Below are 14676 nucleotides of genomic sequence, written 5' to 3' on the forward strand. Positions count from 1 at the left end.
CTCAGTAAGTGAATATTTGAACTTACACACTAATTACTGGTGTGAACAACTTGGTCCCTCGGGTCTGCTGGGTCATAAGATAATGATCGATCTGATGTAATCACCTTTCTCTGCATTACTAATCAGGCATCTATTTATTGTACCTCCGTCTTAAGAATATTCAAAGGCAGTTTTATCTGTCATTTGAGGAAGAGGAAAACTCAGAATCCAAGGAGCAGAAATTCCCCTTCGTTAATGTCTTTGAATAAGCGACCTATTATTTTTAAATATTAATCTCTCCCTGTAAATGTTCCCATTAGATGAAACATGATAGACCACTCAGAATTAATGTTTCAATCTAGTTATCTCTAATTTTTCTAAGTTCTAGTAGATACAAACCTAACCTGTCCAACATTTCCTCATAAGGCACTCATCTATTTTAGACTTCAATTTCAACTGGTTCCAATACATTTAAACCCTTCCTTAAATAAGGAGATTAATACTGTACACAGTACTCCATTTGTGGTCTCCCCAGTGGCGTATCTGTATTTGATTCCTCTCACAATATACAATAAAGTTTTGTCAGCCTTCTCAGTAAGTGAATCTACAATGGAGCCTTTTGTAAATCTTGCACTAGGTCATCCTCTGCTCAGCGGTATTTCACTTTCAAATAGTATGTTTCTCTTTCATTTTCTTTCCTCTACTCAAAGCTGGATAAGCACAGTACATGAGAAGTAAAGAATTAGAAAGTTTTGTTGAACAGGGGAATTAGTGGATAAATACGAGAACTACGAGTTGAATGGCATCAGTAAACAATCTACAGGAGGAACCTACCAGGTTCTGTGGGTGGAGAGAAGGAAGAAATTGTCAACATTTTGGGTTGAAACTTGGCATTAGGGTTGACAGAGGAGAGGAAAGATGGCTGGTATAAAGATGAAATGGGCATGGCTAAGACAGGAGTCAGTGAGCGATTGATGTACCAAGGAGGTGAAGGATGATGGGTAGATGGAGAGTTGGGAGACAGAGGAAGGTGATGATAAATGAAGGCAAGGGAGTTCCAAGGGTGATGAACAGAAACATAAACACTACCTGTGCTGGTATTGAATAATTAAGATGATAATGGTAACTGTGAGGGGAAAGGTGAAGGTCCGATGGAACCAATATCAGAACCAGATAGGGGAGGGGCTGGTATTGCCAGTGGGCAAAATGTGTGGGTAATAGGTGGAGGGAACCAGGAAAAGGAGGGCGGATGAAAATGGTTGGTGGGGGATCTGGAGGAGGTTGTAGGAAAAGCGACAACAATGGGAGGATCAAAGGAGGGTCAGGGGACTGGGATGAAAACACACCAGAGAGGAAGGTTACCTGAAGGAGATGCATGTGAATTGTTGCCTCAAATAAATGACAGGTTAGGATAGAAATAAGATGCAACAATGGGAAGTAAATATGTTGCACCATTTTGATAATTATCAATGTAGCCTTCAGAGGAATCAAAAAAGTAGATTCCAGGGAAGGTATACCAACAGTTCTAAATTACTTACGTGTGAATTTCAGTGTAGGATCTTGTATCACCTCTCCCTAATAGCTTTGATTTCCATATATTTCAGGCTGTGGCAGGAGGTGTTGATCTTCCTTTAGCTGTGCAGTGTGTGGCCCTGCCCTGGCAAGATGAACTCTGTCTTCGTTTCATGAAGGAGGTGGAAAGACTCGTCAAGTTAAAGAAGATTATCTAACCACTTCTGGAAGAGTACAATAATTTGTAGAATACTCTAAGTTACATATAGAGCAAGCTTTCTTCTGAGATGATTTTAAAGTTATTTAGTGTCAATGAGCCAGCTCTTCCATTTACAATTGCACTTCCACTATTAGGACATTTGTGTGAATGATGTTGGGGAATTATCTGCTTAAAGTCAACTCAGCAGCTTCTCACAATCAATATTTTTTGGATGATAATGTAGCACTTAGTATTTAAACAAAGTAATTTCAGAAGTATACCAAATAAAAATATTCAAATTGAAATAGTGAATGTTTGGTTTTTCAGAGTGTTAATGATGGAACTACAAAGAAATTCCTGGGTAATGCAAGCCTATTTTTTTTCCACAATGTACTGGAAGAGCCCAACAGGTCAGGCAGCATCCATGGAAAGGAATAAACAGTCGATGTTTTGGGCTGAGATGCTTCATCAGGACTGGAAAGGAAGGGGAATAAGTCAGAATAAGAAGGTGGGGGTTGGGGAGGAAGAAGTGCAAGGTGGCAGGTAACAGATGTATCTGGGAGAGGGGCAGGGGGTGAAGTTAAGAGCTGGAAAGTTGATTGGTGGAACAGATAAAGGGCTGGAGAAGGGGAAATCTTATAGTTAAGGGGGACTCTTCAAGTTACAGCTGGAAATAGAAAGGGCGTCTCAGAAGGAAAATGTCAAGATAATTCTGGGAGATTTTAATATGAAAGTGGATTGGGAAAGTCAGAAAGGTACTAGATCTCAGGAGAGGGAGTTTGTAGAATGCCTACGGGATGGCTTTTTGGAGCAGCTTGTCCATAAGCCCACCAGGGGACCGGCTGTTTTGGATTGGGTGCTGTGTAATGAACCTGAGGCGATTAGGGAGCTGGAGGTAAAGGAACCCCTTGGAAGTAATGATTATAATATGATTGAGTTCAGTTTCAAATTTGAAAAGGAAAAGCTGGTATCAGGTGTATCGATATTTCAGTGGAACAAAGGAAATTACAGAGGTATGAGAGAGGAACTGGCCTAAGTCAATTGGAAAAGTAAGCTAGATGGAGGGATGGTACAGCGGAATTGGATGAAATTCCTACAAGAAATAAGGAAAGTGCAGGAAAAATATATTCCAAGAAAAAAGAAAATCATGAATGGAAAAATAGCACAAATGTGCTAATGAGAGAGTTTAAGGCTAAAATAAAAGCAAAAGAGTACAAGGAAGCAAAAATTAGTGGGAAAACTGAGGACAGGACAATTTTAAAAAACCTACAGAAGGAAACTAAGGAAGTCATTAGGAAAGAAGAGATGAATTATGAAAGAAGTTGGCAATTAACATAAAAAAGGATACTAAGAGTTTTAAAAAATATATGAAGAGTAAAAGAGTGACACGGGTAGATATAGGATCAATTGAAAATGATGCTACAGAAATTATAATGGGTAACAAAGAGATGGCAGAGGAACTAAATGAGTATTTTGCATCAGTCTTCACAGTGGAAGATATTAGCAACATACCTGATAGCCAGAGGTCTCAGGGAATAGAATTAGGTACAGTCAAGATTACTAGAGAGAAAGTGCTTGGGAAGCTAAGTGGACTAAGAATAGATAAGTCTCCTGGACCGGATGAAGTGCACCCACGGATTCTGAAGGAGGTGGCTTTGGAGATTGTGGAGGCATTGGAAATGATCTTTCAGGAATCAATAGCTCTGGCATGGTTCGGGAGGACTGGAAGGTTGCAAATATAGTTCCGCTGTTTAAGAAAGGAGGGAGGCAGCAAAAATGAAATACCTCGAGGTAAGATAGGCCCAAGCCAGCATGGTTTCATGAAGGGAAGATCCTGCCTCACCAACCTATTGGAATTTTTTGAGGTAACCTCAAATAAGATTGACAAGGGAGAGGCTGTGGATGTTGTGTATTTGGATTTTCAAAAGGCCTTCGATAAGGTGCTGCATAAGAGGCTGCTTAATAAGATGAGAGCCCATGGAATTATAGGAAAGATATTGGAATGGGTGAAGCATTGGCAGATAGGCAGAAAGCAAAGAGGGGAATAAAGGGATCCTATTCTGATTGGTTACCGGTTACTAGTGGTGTTCCGCAGGGGTTGCTGTTGGGGCCGCTTCTTTTCACAATGTATATCGATGACTTAGATTATGAATTAAATTGTTTTGTGGCTAAGTTTGCAGATGACACCAAGATAGGTGGAGGAGCAGGAAGTGTTGAATAAACGGAAAGGCTGCAGAGAGACTTGGTCAGTTTAGGAGAGTGGGCAAAGAAATGGCAGATGAGATGCAGTGTTGAGAAATGTATGGTTGTGCATTTTGGAAGAAGAAATAATCGAGCTGATTATTATTTAGATGGGGAGAAAATTCAAAAATCTGAAGTGCAAAGGGACTTGGGGGCCCTCGTGCAGGATACCCTAAAGGTTAACCACCAAGTTGGATTGGCAGTAAGGAAAGCGAATAGTATGTTGGCATTCATTTCAAGAGGAAAAGTGTATAAGAGTAAGGAGGTGCTGATGAGGCTCTATGGGGCATTAGTGAGACCTCATTTGGAATACTGTGTGCAGTTTTGGGCCCCCTACCTTAGAAGGAATGTACTGATGTTGGAGAGAGTTCAGAGAAGATTCATGAGGATGATTCCTGGAATGCAGGGGCTAACATATGAGGAGCGTTTGTCGGCTCTTGGACTGTACTCATTAGAGTATAGAAGAATGAGAGGGGATCTCATAGAAACATTTCGAATGTTGAAAGGGTTGGACAGAGTAGATGTGGAAAGGCTGTTTCTCTTGGTGGGTGAGTCCAGGACAAGAGGCCACAGACTTAGAATTAGAGGGTACCCATTTAAAACAGAGATGAGGAGAAATTTTTTTAGCCAGAGGGTCATGGATTTATGGAATTGGTTCCCACATACAGCTGTGGAGGCCCGATCATTGAGGGTGTTTGAGGAGGAGATCGATAGGTATCTAATTAGTTAGGGTGTCAAGGGATATGGGGAAAAAGCTGGAACTTGGAACTAGATGGGAGAATATTTTAGCTCATGGTGGAGTGGCAGAGCAGACTCGATGGGCCGAATGGCCTACTTCTGCTTCTTTGGCTTGTAATCTTGTGATAGGAGAGGACAGAAGAAAATGGAAATAAGGGAAGGGGGAGGTGATGGGAAGGTAAGAAGAGACGGCGTGAGAGAGAATCAAAAATGGGGAATGGTGAAGAAGCTGGGGTGGGGGGCGGGCAATTACCAGACGCTTGAGAAATTGATGTTCGTGCTATTAGGATGGAGGCTACCCAAACAGAATATAAGGTATTGCCCCTCCAACCTGAGTGTGGCCTCTTTGAGGCAGTACAGGAGACCATGGACTGATAAGTCAGAATGGGAATGGGAAGTAGAATTGAAATGGGTGCCACTGGGAAATCTCACTTTTTGTAGTGGACAGAGTGAAAGAGCTTGACAAAGTGATCTTCCAATCTATGTGGGGTCTCACCGATATACAGGAGGCCACACTGGGAACACCGGATACAGTAGATGACCTCAACAGACCCACAAGTGAACTCTTGCCTCACCTGGAAGGACTGTTTGGGGCCCTGAAGGTAGTAAGGGAGAAGGTATAGGGGCAGGTGTGGCACTTGTTCTGCTTGCAAGGGTAAGGACCAGGAGGGAGATCAGTGGGGAGGGACGAATGGAGAAGGGAGTCCCATAGGGAGCGATCCCTCTGGAAAGCGAAAAGAGGGGAGGAGGAAAGATGTGTTTGGTGGTGAGATCCTGTTGGAGATGGCGGAAGTTATGAAGGATTTTGTGCTAGATGTGGAGGTTGGTGGGATGATAGGTGAGGGCAAGAGGAACCCTATCTCTGGTGGGGTGGTGGGAGGATGAGGTGAGAACAGCTGTGCACAAAATGGAAGAGATGCTGGTGAGGGCAGCATTGACAGTGGAAGAAGAGGAGCCCCTTTCTTTGAAGAAGGAGGACATCTCAGTTGTTCTGGAATGAAAAGCCTGTGAACAGATGTGGCAGAGACGGAGGAACTAAGAAATGGGAATGGTATTTTTACAAGTAACAGTGTGGGAAGAGGTGTAGTCAAAGTAGCTGTGACAGTCAGTGGGTTTATAAAAGAGATCAGTATATAGACTATCTCCAGGGATGGAGACAGAAAGATCAAGAAAGGGGAGAGAAGTGTCATAAATGGACCAAGTAAATTTGAGGGCAGGCTGAAAGTTGGATCCAAAGTTGACGAAATTGATAAGCTCAGCATGGGTGCACCAATGCAGTCATCGATGTAGTGTAGAAAGAGTTGGGTATAATATTTCCTTGGTAAGCTCATCAATTAATTGGTCATTCTAAATTATCCCATGATTAGGCTAGGATTAAAACCCGTGGGTGGGGGGGTAGAGGGGGAAGGGGCTGATTGCTGGGCAGCATGGATCAAAGGGCCAGAATGGCCTATTCTGCACTACTTCTCAACAAAAAAATAAATAAATTCGCATCAGTATAGGTCCAGGCCATGATGCAACCAGTCAGGAAAGTTTATACAGCATATCTGTAGAAGTTTATTACAGTATTTGGATAACAGTGTGAGGTCTGCACCTACTGCGTTCCTCACACTCACAGAAGAACATCATTACCGTGTTCTCGATCGTGCACTGGACATAGACATTTTTCAAACTTGCCCGGCAGCTTCTGGTGCCAGGGTATAATTTGTACAGAAGACCACGGCAGAATGAGTAGTATTAGTGAATCAGGCAAGTACCTCTCCAATATCATCTGGACTTATGCCTTGTAGATGATAGGAAGATCTGCAGAGGGAACTGGCCATGAACTGCTTTATTACTTTAGAAGGGGAATGCACTATAGACTTTAACTACAAACCATACTAATGGAAGAATAGATGGAGTACAGTACCATGAAGACATGCCAAGGCCCCTGTTTTCTTAGAAGCTCTATGAGATTTGGCACCTTTCCAAATCCTCTAATAAAATTCTACAGATGCACCGTTGAAAATATCCTAAGTCAATGTATCACGGCCTTATCCATTACAGGTACAGCCTTCTACAGCGTCTACAGGAAGTATTTCTATCATCAAAGATCCCCACTATCTAAATCATGTCCTATTCTCACCGCTACAGTCAGACAGGTGGCACAGAAACTTCATGTTCCATAACATCATGTTTAGGGACAGCTACTTTCCTACAATTATGTTCTTGAACAAACCTGCACGTCCCCAATTCTACCTCAGCAATTGAATATTACATTTCACCTCCAGCACTACTGTGAAGTTCTTTCTGATAGTCTCTTATTTTTTATGAACGTCAGGTTTTTGCATAGTATTTTTTCTTTCACTCTTCCAGTATTTGATAATTTACATATACGAAGTGTTGCATTTACCTACTTGCCTGTGATATTGCTGCAAGTTCTTTCTTTGCACCTGTACCCAGATTGTGCACCTGACCATAGACAGGGATAATGAGACTGCTGTGATAAACCTCTGTGGCAAAACTTTATGCATAAAATGATTGACCTCAAACAACAAAAAGCATCTTCTTTTGCTCTGGGAATGATGCCAACTAGTGGTTGTACACTGCTTCGCCTAACCTTTTCATAGTAATCCTCGATGGATTGGATTATTTGCACTCCAATCCATTCTTCTGTCATAATCCATGCCTGGTTTTAGAGCAGCTGTGTTTGTTTCATATATATATGACCGCCGCTGGAAAGCTTTCGCTGGTTTGCATCTCTGTTCAGTCTGAGGACTATGCTCACAATGTCTTGGACGCGGGATGAGCTCCTTAATCCTCACGTTTATCAAACTGTTATTGGCTCGGTTTGCGGTGGGGCTGCATTGCTTCTACTATGGAGATGGATGGAAAGGAGGAACTGTCAGGCAGTGTTACGGAAAGCCCGTTTAAGAAGAGAAAAAGCCTTGAGAGAAATGGAGAGAGCCGTGTTGAACTTTGAACAGTCGGTAAGTTTTGAAAATATGGGGCAAGCGGACCAGCGGACGTGGTGGCAAAAATATATTAAGTATCCATAGGGCGCTGGTGATGTGTTCCGTCGCAGAACCGGGTTAATGAACACGGCAGCGCCTGCGTTGGTTTTGAGCGTTATTTTTGTCTAGGCCCGCTACCATTTGTAGCTTCTGGTTGTCACTGTGATTGATTCAGAGCTGGGGTGATAGAAATTCTGTTTAAATTACTAAATCTGCATAACAACCGGAGGTTTGGGTTACTGAAAGAGGAAGTAAGATTAATTTTATTTTTAAGAAAAATAAACTGTTTATATAAAAGAAATACAAAACGTGCACGCCTTTTGTTACGTTGATAGAGTTTTCGTTTGTAATACATGTGAAAGTATTCTGCGTACGGAGCACCACTGCCCCGCATGGGACCCTCAACGAGCGATTGGGACTGGCGTGGCCCCGTAGAGTCTAGTAACGGGAGAATCTCGCTGTTCTCTCCCGGAAAGGCTTTGCGTTGGCGACACGTACGGCTGCTTCATCCTTCAGCACGTACGGCTGTAACTTGGAATGTGCGAGTTGACAGAATTCTCTTGTGAATATCTCATTGTACTGGAAGTCAAATGGGCAGACCAAAGTGCACCCTTCACCAGAACGAAGGTCTTCCAGCAGAGTTTGTCCCGGTGTACATACCTGGGAACAACTCTCGAAGACTCTTGTTTTTCAGCAGCGAGCCGGGAAATATAATCTAATATAGCTGGATGAATAGCTACCCGATTGGTTGTTTAAGCACCACCCAGAGCAAAAAAAAACAGGAAAATAAGACAGGAAATTTCAATGTTTCTACATGACGGTTGGAACAAAGTGGTGATTATATATACATATGGTAAGATGAGCTATCTTTGTCACATGAAAGGTATGGCCACATTAGTGGGATTGTATTACAGACCACCCAATAGTCAACGAGAATTGGAAGAGCAAATCTGCGGAGAGATAGCAGGCAACTGCAGGAAACAAAAAGTTGTGGTGGTAGGGGATTTTTATTTTCCGTATATTGATTGGGACTCCCATACTGTTAGGGGTCTAGATGGTTTAGAGTTTGTAAAATGTGTTCAGGAAAGTTTTCTAAATCAATATATAGAGGGACCAACTAGAGGGGATGCAATATTGGATCTCCTGTTAGGAAACGAGTTAGGACAAGTGACAGAAGTCTGTGTAGGGGAGCACTTTGGTTCCAGTGATCATAACACCATTAGTTTCAACTTGATCATGGACAAGGATAGATCTGGTCCTAGGGCTGAGGTTCTTAACTGGAAAAAGGCCAAATTTGAGGAAATGAGAAAGGATCTAAAAAGCGTGGATTGGGACAGGTTGTTCTCTGGCAAGGATGTGATCTGTAGGTGGGAAGCCTTCAAAGGAGAAATTTTGAGAGTGCAGAATTTGTATGTTCCTGTCAGGATTAAAGGCAAAGTGAATAGGAATAAGGAACCTTGGTTCTCAAGGGATATTGCAACTCTGATAAAGAAGAAGAGGGAGTTGTATGACATGTATAGGAAACAGGGGGTAAATCAGGTGCTTGAGGAGTATAAGAAGTGCAAGAAAATACTTAAGAAAGAAATCAGGAGGGCTAAAAGAAGACATGAGGTTGCCTTGGCAGTCAAAGTGAAGGATAATCCAAAAAGCTTTTACAGGTATATTAAGAGCAAAAGGATTGTAAGGGATTAAAATTGGTCCTCTTGAAGATCAGAGTGGTCGGCTTTGTGCGGAACCAAAGGAAATGGGGGAGATCTTAAATAGGTTTTTTGCATCTGTATTTACTAAGGAAACTGGCATGAAGTCTATGGAATTAAGGGAAACAAGTAGTGAGATCATGGAAACTGTATAGATCGAAAAGGAGGAGGTCCTTGCTGTCTTGAGGAAAATTAAAGTGGATAAATCCCCGGGACCTGACAGGGTGTTCCCTCGGTCCTTGAAGGAGACTAGTGTTGAAATTGCAGGGGCCCTGGCAGAAATATTTAAAATGTCGCTGTCTACAGGTGAGGTGCCGGAGGATTGGAAAGTGGCTCATGTTGTTCCGTTGTTTAAAAAAGGATCGAAAAGTAATCTGGGAAATTATAGGCCGGTAAGTTTAACGTCGGTAGTAGGTAAGTTATTGGAGGGAGTACTAAGAGACAGAATCTACAAGCATTTGGATAGACAGGGACTTATTAGGGAAAGTCAACATGGTTTTGTGCGTGGTAGGTCATGTTTGACCAATCTATTGGAGTTTTTCGAGGAGGTTACCAGGAAAGTGGTTGAAGGGAAGGCAGTGGATATTGTCTACATGGATTTCAGTAAGGCCTTTGACAAGGTCCCGCATAGGAGGTTAGTTAGGAAAATTCAGTCGCTAGGTATACATGGAGAGGTGATAAATTGGATTAGACATTGGCTCAATGGAAGAAGCCAAAGAGTGGTAGTAGAGAATTGCTTCTCCGAGTGGAGGCCTGTGACTAGTGGTGTGCCACAGGGATCAGTGCTGGGTCCATTGTTATTTGTCATCTATATCAATGATCTGGATGAAAATGTGGTAAATTGGATCAGCAAATTTGCTGATGATACAAAGATTGGAGGTGAAGTAGGCAGTGAGGAAGGTTTTCAGAGCCTGCAGAGGGACTTGGACCAGCTGGAAAAATGGGCTGAAAAATGGCAGATGGAGTTTAATACAGACAAGTGTGAGGTATTGCATGTTGGAAGGACAAACCAAGGTAGAACATACAGGGTTAATGGTAAGGCACTGAGGAGTGCAGTGGAACAGAGGGATCTGGGAATACAGATACAAAATTCCTTAAAAGTGGCGTCACAGGTAGATAGGGTCATAAAGAGAGCTTTTGGTACATTGGCCTTTATCAATCAAAGTATTGAATACAAGAAGTGGAATGTTATGATGAGGTTGTATAAGGCATTGGTGAGGCCGAATCTGGAGTATTGTGTTCAGTTTTGGTCACCAAATTACAGGAAGGATATAAATAAGGTTGAAAGAGTGCAGAGAAGGTTTACAAGGATGTTGCCGGGACTTGAGAAACTCAGTTACAGAGAAAGGTTGAATAGGTTAGGACTTTATTCCCTGGAGCATAGAAGAATAAGGGGAGATTTGATAGAGGTATATAAAATTATGATGGGTATAGATAGAGTGAATGCAAGCAGGCTTTTTCCACTGAGGCAAGGGGAGAAAAAAACCAGAGGACATGGGTTAAGGGTGGGGGGGGGAAGTTTAAAGGGAACATTAGGGGGACTTCTTCACACAGAGAGTGGTGGGAGTATGGAATGAGCTGCCAGATGAGGTGGTAAATGTGGGTTCTTTTTTAACATTTAAGAATAAATTGGACAGATACATGGATGGGAGGTGTATGGAGGGATATGGTCTGTGTGCAGGTCAGTGGGACTAGGCAGAAAATGGCTTGGCACAGCCAAGAAGGGCCAAAAGGCCTGTTTCTGTGCTGTAGTTTCTATGGTTCTACGTACATCGAAACATTGAAGCATACCGTGAAATCCATCATTTGCATCAACTGCCAAAGCAGTTTGAGAATGGGCTGGGAATTGCCGGCAAGTGTCACCATACATTCTGGTGCCAATGTAGCATGGTCAAAAGCTAACTAACCGTAACCCATAAGTCTTTGGAATTTGGGAGGAAACCAGAGTTCCCGGAGGAAACCCATGCAGCCAAGGGAAGAATGTACAATTTCCCTAAAGGCAGCAGCAGAATTGAACATTTCAAGTATGGTACCGATACTGTCGCTCTGCGTATATCCCCTTGAGAGTCTGCCACAGATGTTCTTCAGTCAGATTCCCCTGGGCCACAGGACTGTCATAAAAGATGAGATTGGGTTGATCAGATTTGTACTTAATAGATCTTAGAAGAATGAGAGGTACAAAATCATTGACTATATTTAAAAGGATGGATGATTTCTAGAAGCAAAAGGCATCAGAGAGTATGGAGAAACAACAGGGTTATGACATTAGTAATACACATAAAATGCTGGAGGAACTCAGCAGGCCAGGCAGCATCTATGGATCGAGGCACGACCGCGCAGGCGGGTGGACGTGAGTGAGTTAGACCAGTGGGAAGAACTTGAAAAGAAGATGGCTTTATAAAACGGGCGTCTGAGTAGGAGGGCTTTGGCTCAGAGGGGCTTTGGCGATAACGGGTCGAGGTGAGGAAAGCTACTCGTGAAGAATAGGAAGTACGTCTGTGAGGCCGGTGTTCTGTACTGGGTGTCAGATGTGGAATTTCCGGGAGACTCCCAGCCTTTCGGATGGCCACATCTGCGCCAGGTGCGTCGGCTCATGGGGAACTGGAAATGCAGCTTGATGACCTTTGGTCAGGGAAAGTGAGGAGGTGATAGATAGGAACTATAGGCAAGGCGTCACACCAGGGCCTCAGGAGACAGACAAGTGGGTAACAGTCAGATACTAGAGAGTATCCCTGTGGCTGTCTCCCTTAACAATAAGTACTCCTGTTTGGGTACTGCTGGGGGGTGGGGGGGGGAAATGACCTACCTGGGGGAAGCAACAGTGGCCGTGCCTCTGGGACAGAGTCTGGCCCTGTGGCTCAGAAGGGTAGGGAAAGGAAGAGGATGGCAGCAGTGATAGGGGACTCTATAGTCAGGGGGTCAGACAGACAATTCTGTGGACGCAAGAAAGAAACACGGATGGTAGTTTGCCTCCCAGGTGCCAGGGATGTTTTTCGTTCATGTCCACGATATCCTAAAGTGGGAAGGTGAACAGCCAGAGGCTGTGGTACATATTGGTACCAATGACATAGGTAGGAGAAGGGAAGAGGTCCTGAAAACAAACTACAGGAAGTTAGGAAAGAAGCTGAGAAGGTGGACCTCAAAGGTAGTAATCTTGGGATTACTGCCTGTGCCACGTGACAGTGAATATGGGAATAGAGTGAAGTGGAGGTTAAATGCATGGCTGAGAGATCGGGGCAGGAGGCAGGAGGCAGGGGTTCAGATTTCTGGATCATTGGGACCTCTTTTGGGGCAGGCATGATCTGTACAATAAGGACGGGTTGCACTTGAATCTGAAGGGGACCAATATTCTGGTAGGGAAATTTGCTAAGGCTATTGGGGAGAGTTTAAACTAGAATTGCTGGGGTGTGGGAACCGAACTGAAGAGATGGAGGAAGAGGCGGTTGGCTCACAAATAGAGAAAGCTTGGAGACAGGGAGTATAGGCAGGTGATAGAGAAGGGATGTGCTCAGACTGATAGCTTGAGATGTGTCTAATTTAATGCAAGGAGTATCATGAACAAAGCGGATGAGCTTAGAGTGTGGATCAGTACTTGGAGCTATGATGTTGTGGCCATTAGCGTGTCAGATGGTTCAGGGGCAGGAATGGCTACTTAGAGTGCCAGGCTTTAGATGTTTCAGAAAGGACCGGGAGAGAGGCAGAAGAGGTGGGGCTTGGCACTGCTGATCAGAGATAGTGTCAGGGCCATAGAAAAGGTGGAAGACATGGAGGGATTGTCTACGTAGTCTCTGTGGGTGGAAGTTGGGAACAGGAAGGGGTCAATAACTCTACTGGGTGTTTTTTATAGATGACCCAATAGTAACAGGGACATAGAGGAGCAGATAGGGAGACAGATTCTGGAATTGTGCAACAATAACAGGGTTGTCGTGATGGGAGATTTTAATTTCCCCAATATTGATTGGCATCTCCCTAGAGCAAGGGATTTAGATGGGGTGGAGTTTGTTAGGTGTGTTTGGGAAGGTTTTCTGGACACAGTATATAGATAAGCCTACAAGAGGAGAGGCTGTACTTGATCTGGTATTGGGAAATGAACCTGGTCAGGAGTCAGGTCTCTCGGTGGGAGAGAATTTTAGAGATAGTGATCACAATTCTATCTCCTTTACCAGAGGATTGGAGAGGGATAGGAACAGACAAGTTAGAAAAGTGTTTAATTGGAGTAAGGGGAAATATGAAGCTATCAGGCAGGAACTTGAATGTATAAATTGAGAGCAGATGTTCTCAGAGAAATGCATGGCAAAATGTGGCAAATGTTTAGGGGATATTTGCGTGGGGTTCTGCATAGGTACGTTCCAATGAGACATGGAAAGGATGTTAGGGTACAGGAACCATGGTGTACAAAGGCTTTAGAAAATCTAGTCAAGAAGAAAAGAAAAGCTTACAAAAGGTTCAAAAAAACTAGATAATGATAGAGATCTAGAAAATTATAAGACTAGCAGGATGGAGCTTAAGAATGAAATTAGGAGAACCAGAAGGGGCCATGAGAAAGAAGGCCTTGGTGAGCAGGATTAAGTAAAACCCCAAGGCATTCTACAGGTACACGAAAAGCAAGAGGATAAGATGTGGATTTCAGCAAGGCATTTGATGAGGTACCCCATACAAGGCTTATTGAGAAAGTAAGGAGGTGTGGGATCCAAGGGGACCTTGCTTTGTGGATCCAAAATTGTCTTGCCCACAGAAGGTAAAGAGGGGTTGTAGACAGGTCATATTCTGTGTGGAGGTCGGTGACCAGTGGTGTGCCTCAAGGATCTGTTCTGGGATCCTTACTCTTCGTGGTTTTATAAATGACCTGGATGGGGAAGTGAAGGGATAGGTCACACAAAGGTTGAGGGTGTTGTGGATAGTGTGGAGGGCTGTCAGATGTTACAGCAGGACATTGATAGGATGCAAAACTAGGCTAAGAAGTGGCAGATGGAGTTCAACCCAGATAAGTGTGGGGTGGTTCATTTTGGTAGGTCAAATATGATGGCAGAATATAGTATTAATGGTAAGACTCTTGGCAGTGTAAAGGAACAGAGAGATCTTGGGGTCTGAGTCCGTAGGACCCGCAAAACTGCATAAGAAAGCATATAGTGCATTGGCCTTCATCAACTGGGGGATTGAGTTCAAGAGCTGAGATGTAATGTTACAGCTATATAGGACCCTGGTCAGACCCCAGTTGGAGTACTGTGCTCAGTTCTGGTCACCTCACTACAGGAAGGATGTGGGAACTAGTGCAGAGGAGGTTTACAAGGATGTTGCCTGGATTGGGTGCATGTCT

The 14676-nt window shown here is 43.5% G+C and overlaps 2 protein-coding genes across 3 annotated transcripts in view; both read left to right on the forward strand.

Annotated features, from left to right (window-relative positions):
- LOC134354539 (fatty-acid amide hydrolase 1-like) overlaps positions 1-1979 on the forward strand; it is a 56898-nt gene extending 54919 nt beyond the window's left edge. Inside the window, exon 15 of the mRNA XM_063063458.1 lies at positions 1584-1979. Within this exon, the coding sequence (XP_062919528.1) occupies positions 1584-1709 (126 nt within the window). The 3' untranslated portion in view covers positions 1710-1979. The remainder of the gene's footprint in view (positions 1-1583) is intronic.
- A 5396-nt stretch (positions 1980-7375) lies between these two features.
- The window catches only part of faah (fatty acid amide hydrolase), a 53657-nt gene continuing 46356 nt past the window's right edge, over positions 7376-14676 (forward strand). The window contains exon 1 of one of the 2 annotated variants that reach the window (XM_063064522.1): positions 7376-7638. In XM_063064522.1, the coding sequence (XP_062920592.1) occupies positions 7429-7638 (210 nt within the window). In that variant the 5' untranslated portion in view covers positions 7376-7428. Of the gene's footprint in view, positions 7639-8309; positions 8516-14676 lie in introns of those variants that run through there. The other variant, XM_063064523.1, reaches the window with a different exon arrangement.

This window comes from Mobula hypostoma, chromosome 12, assembly GCF_963921235.1.
Source record: "Mobula hypostoma chromosome 12, sMobHyp1.1, whole genome shotgun sequence".
Lineage (NCBI taxonomy): Eukaryota > Metazoa > Chordata > Chondrichthyes > Myliobatiformes > Myliobatidae > Mobula > Mobula hypostoma.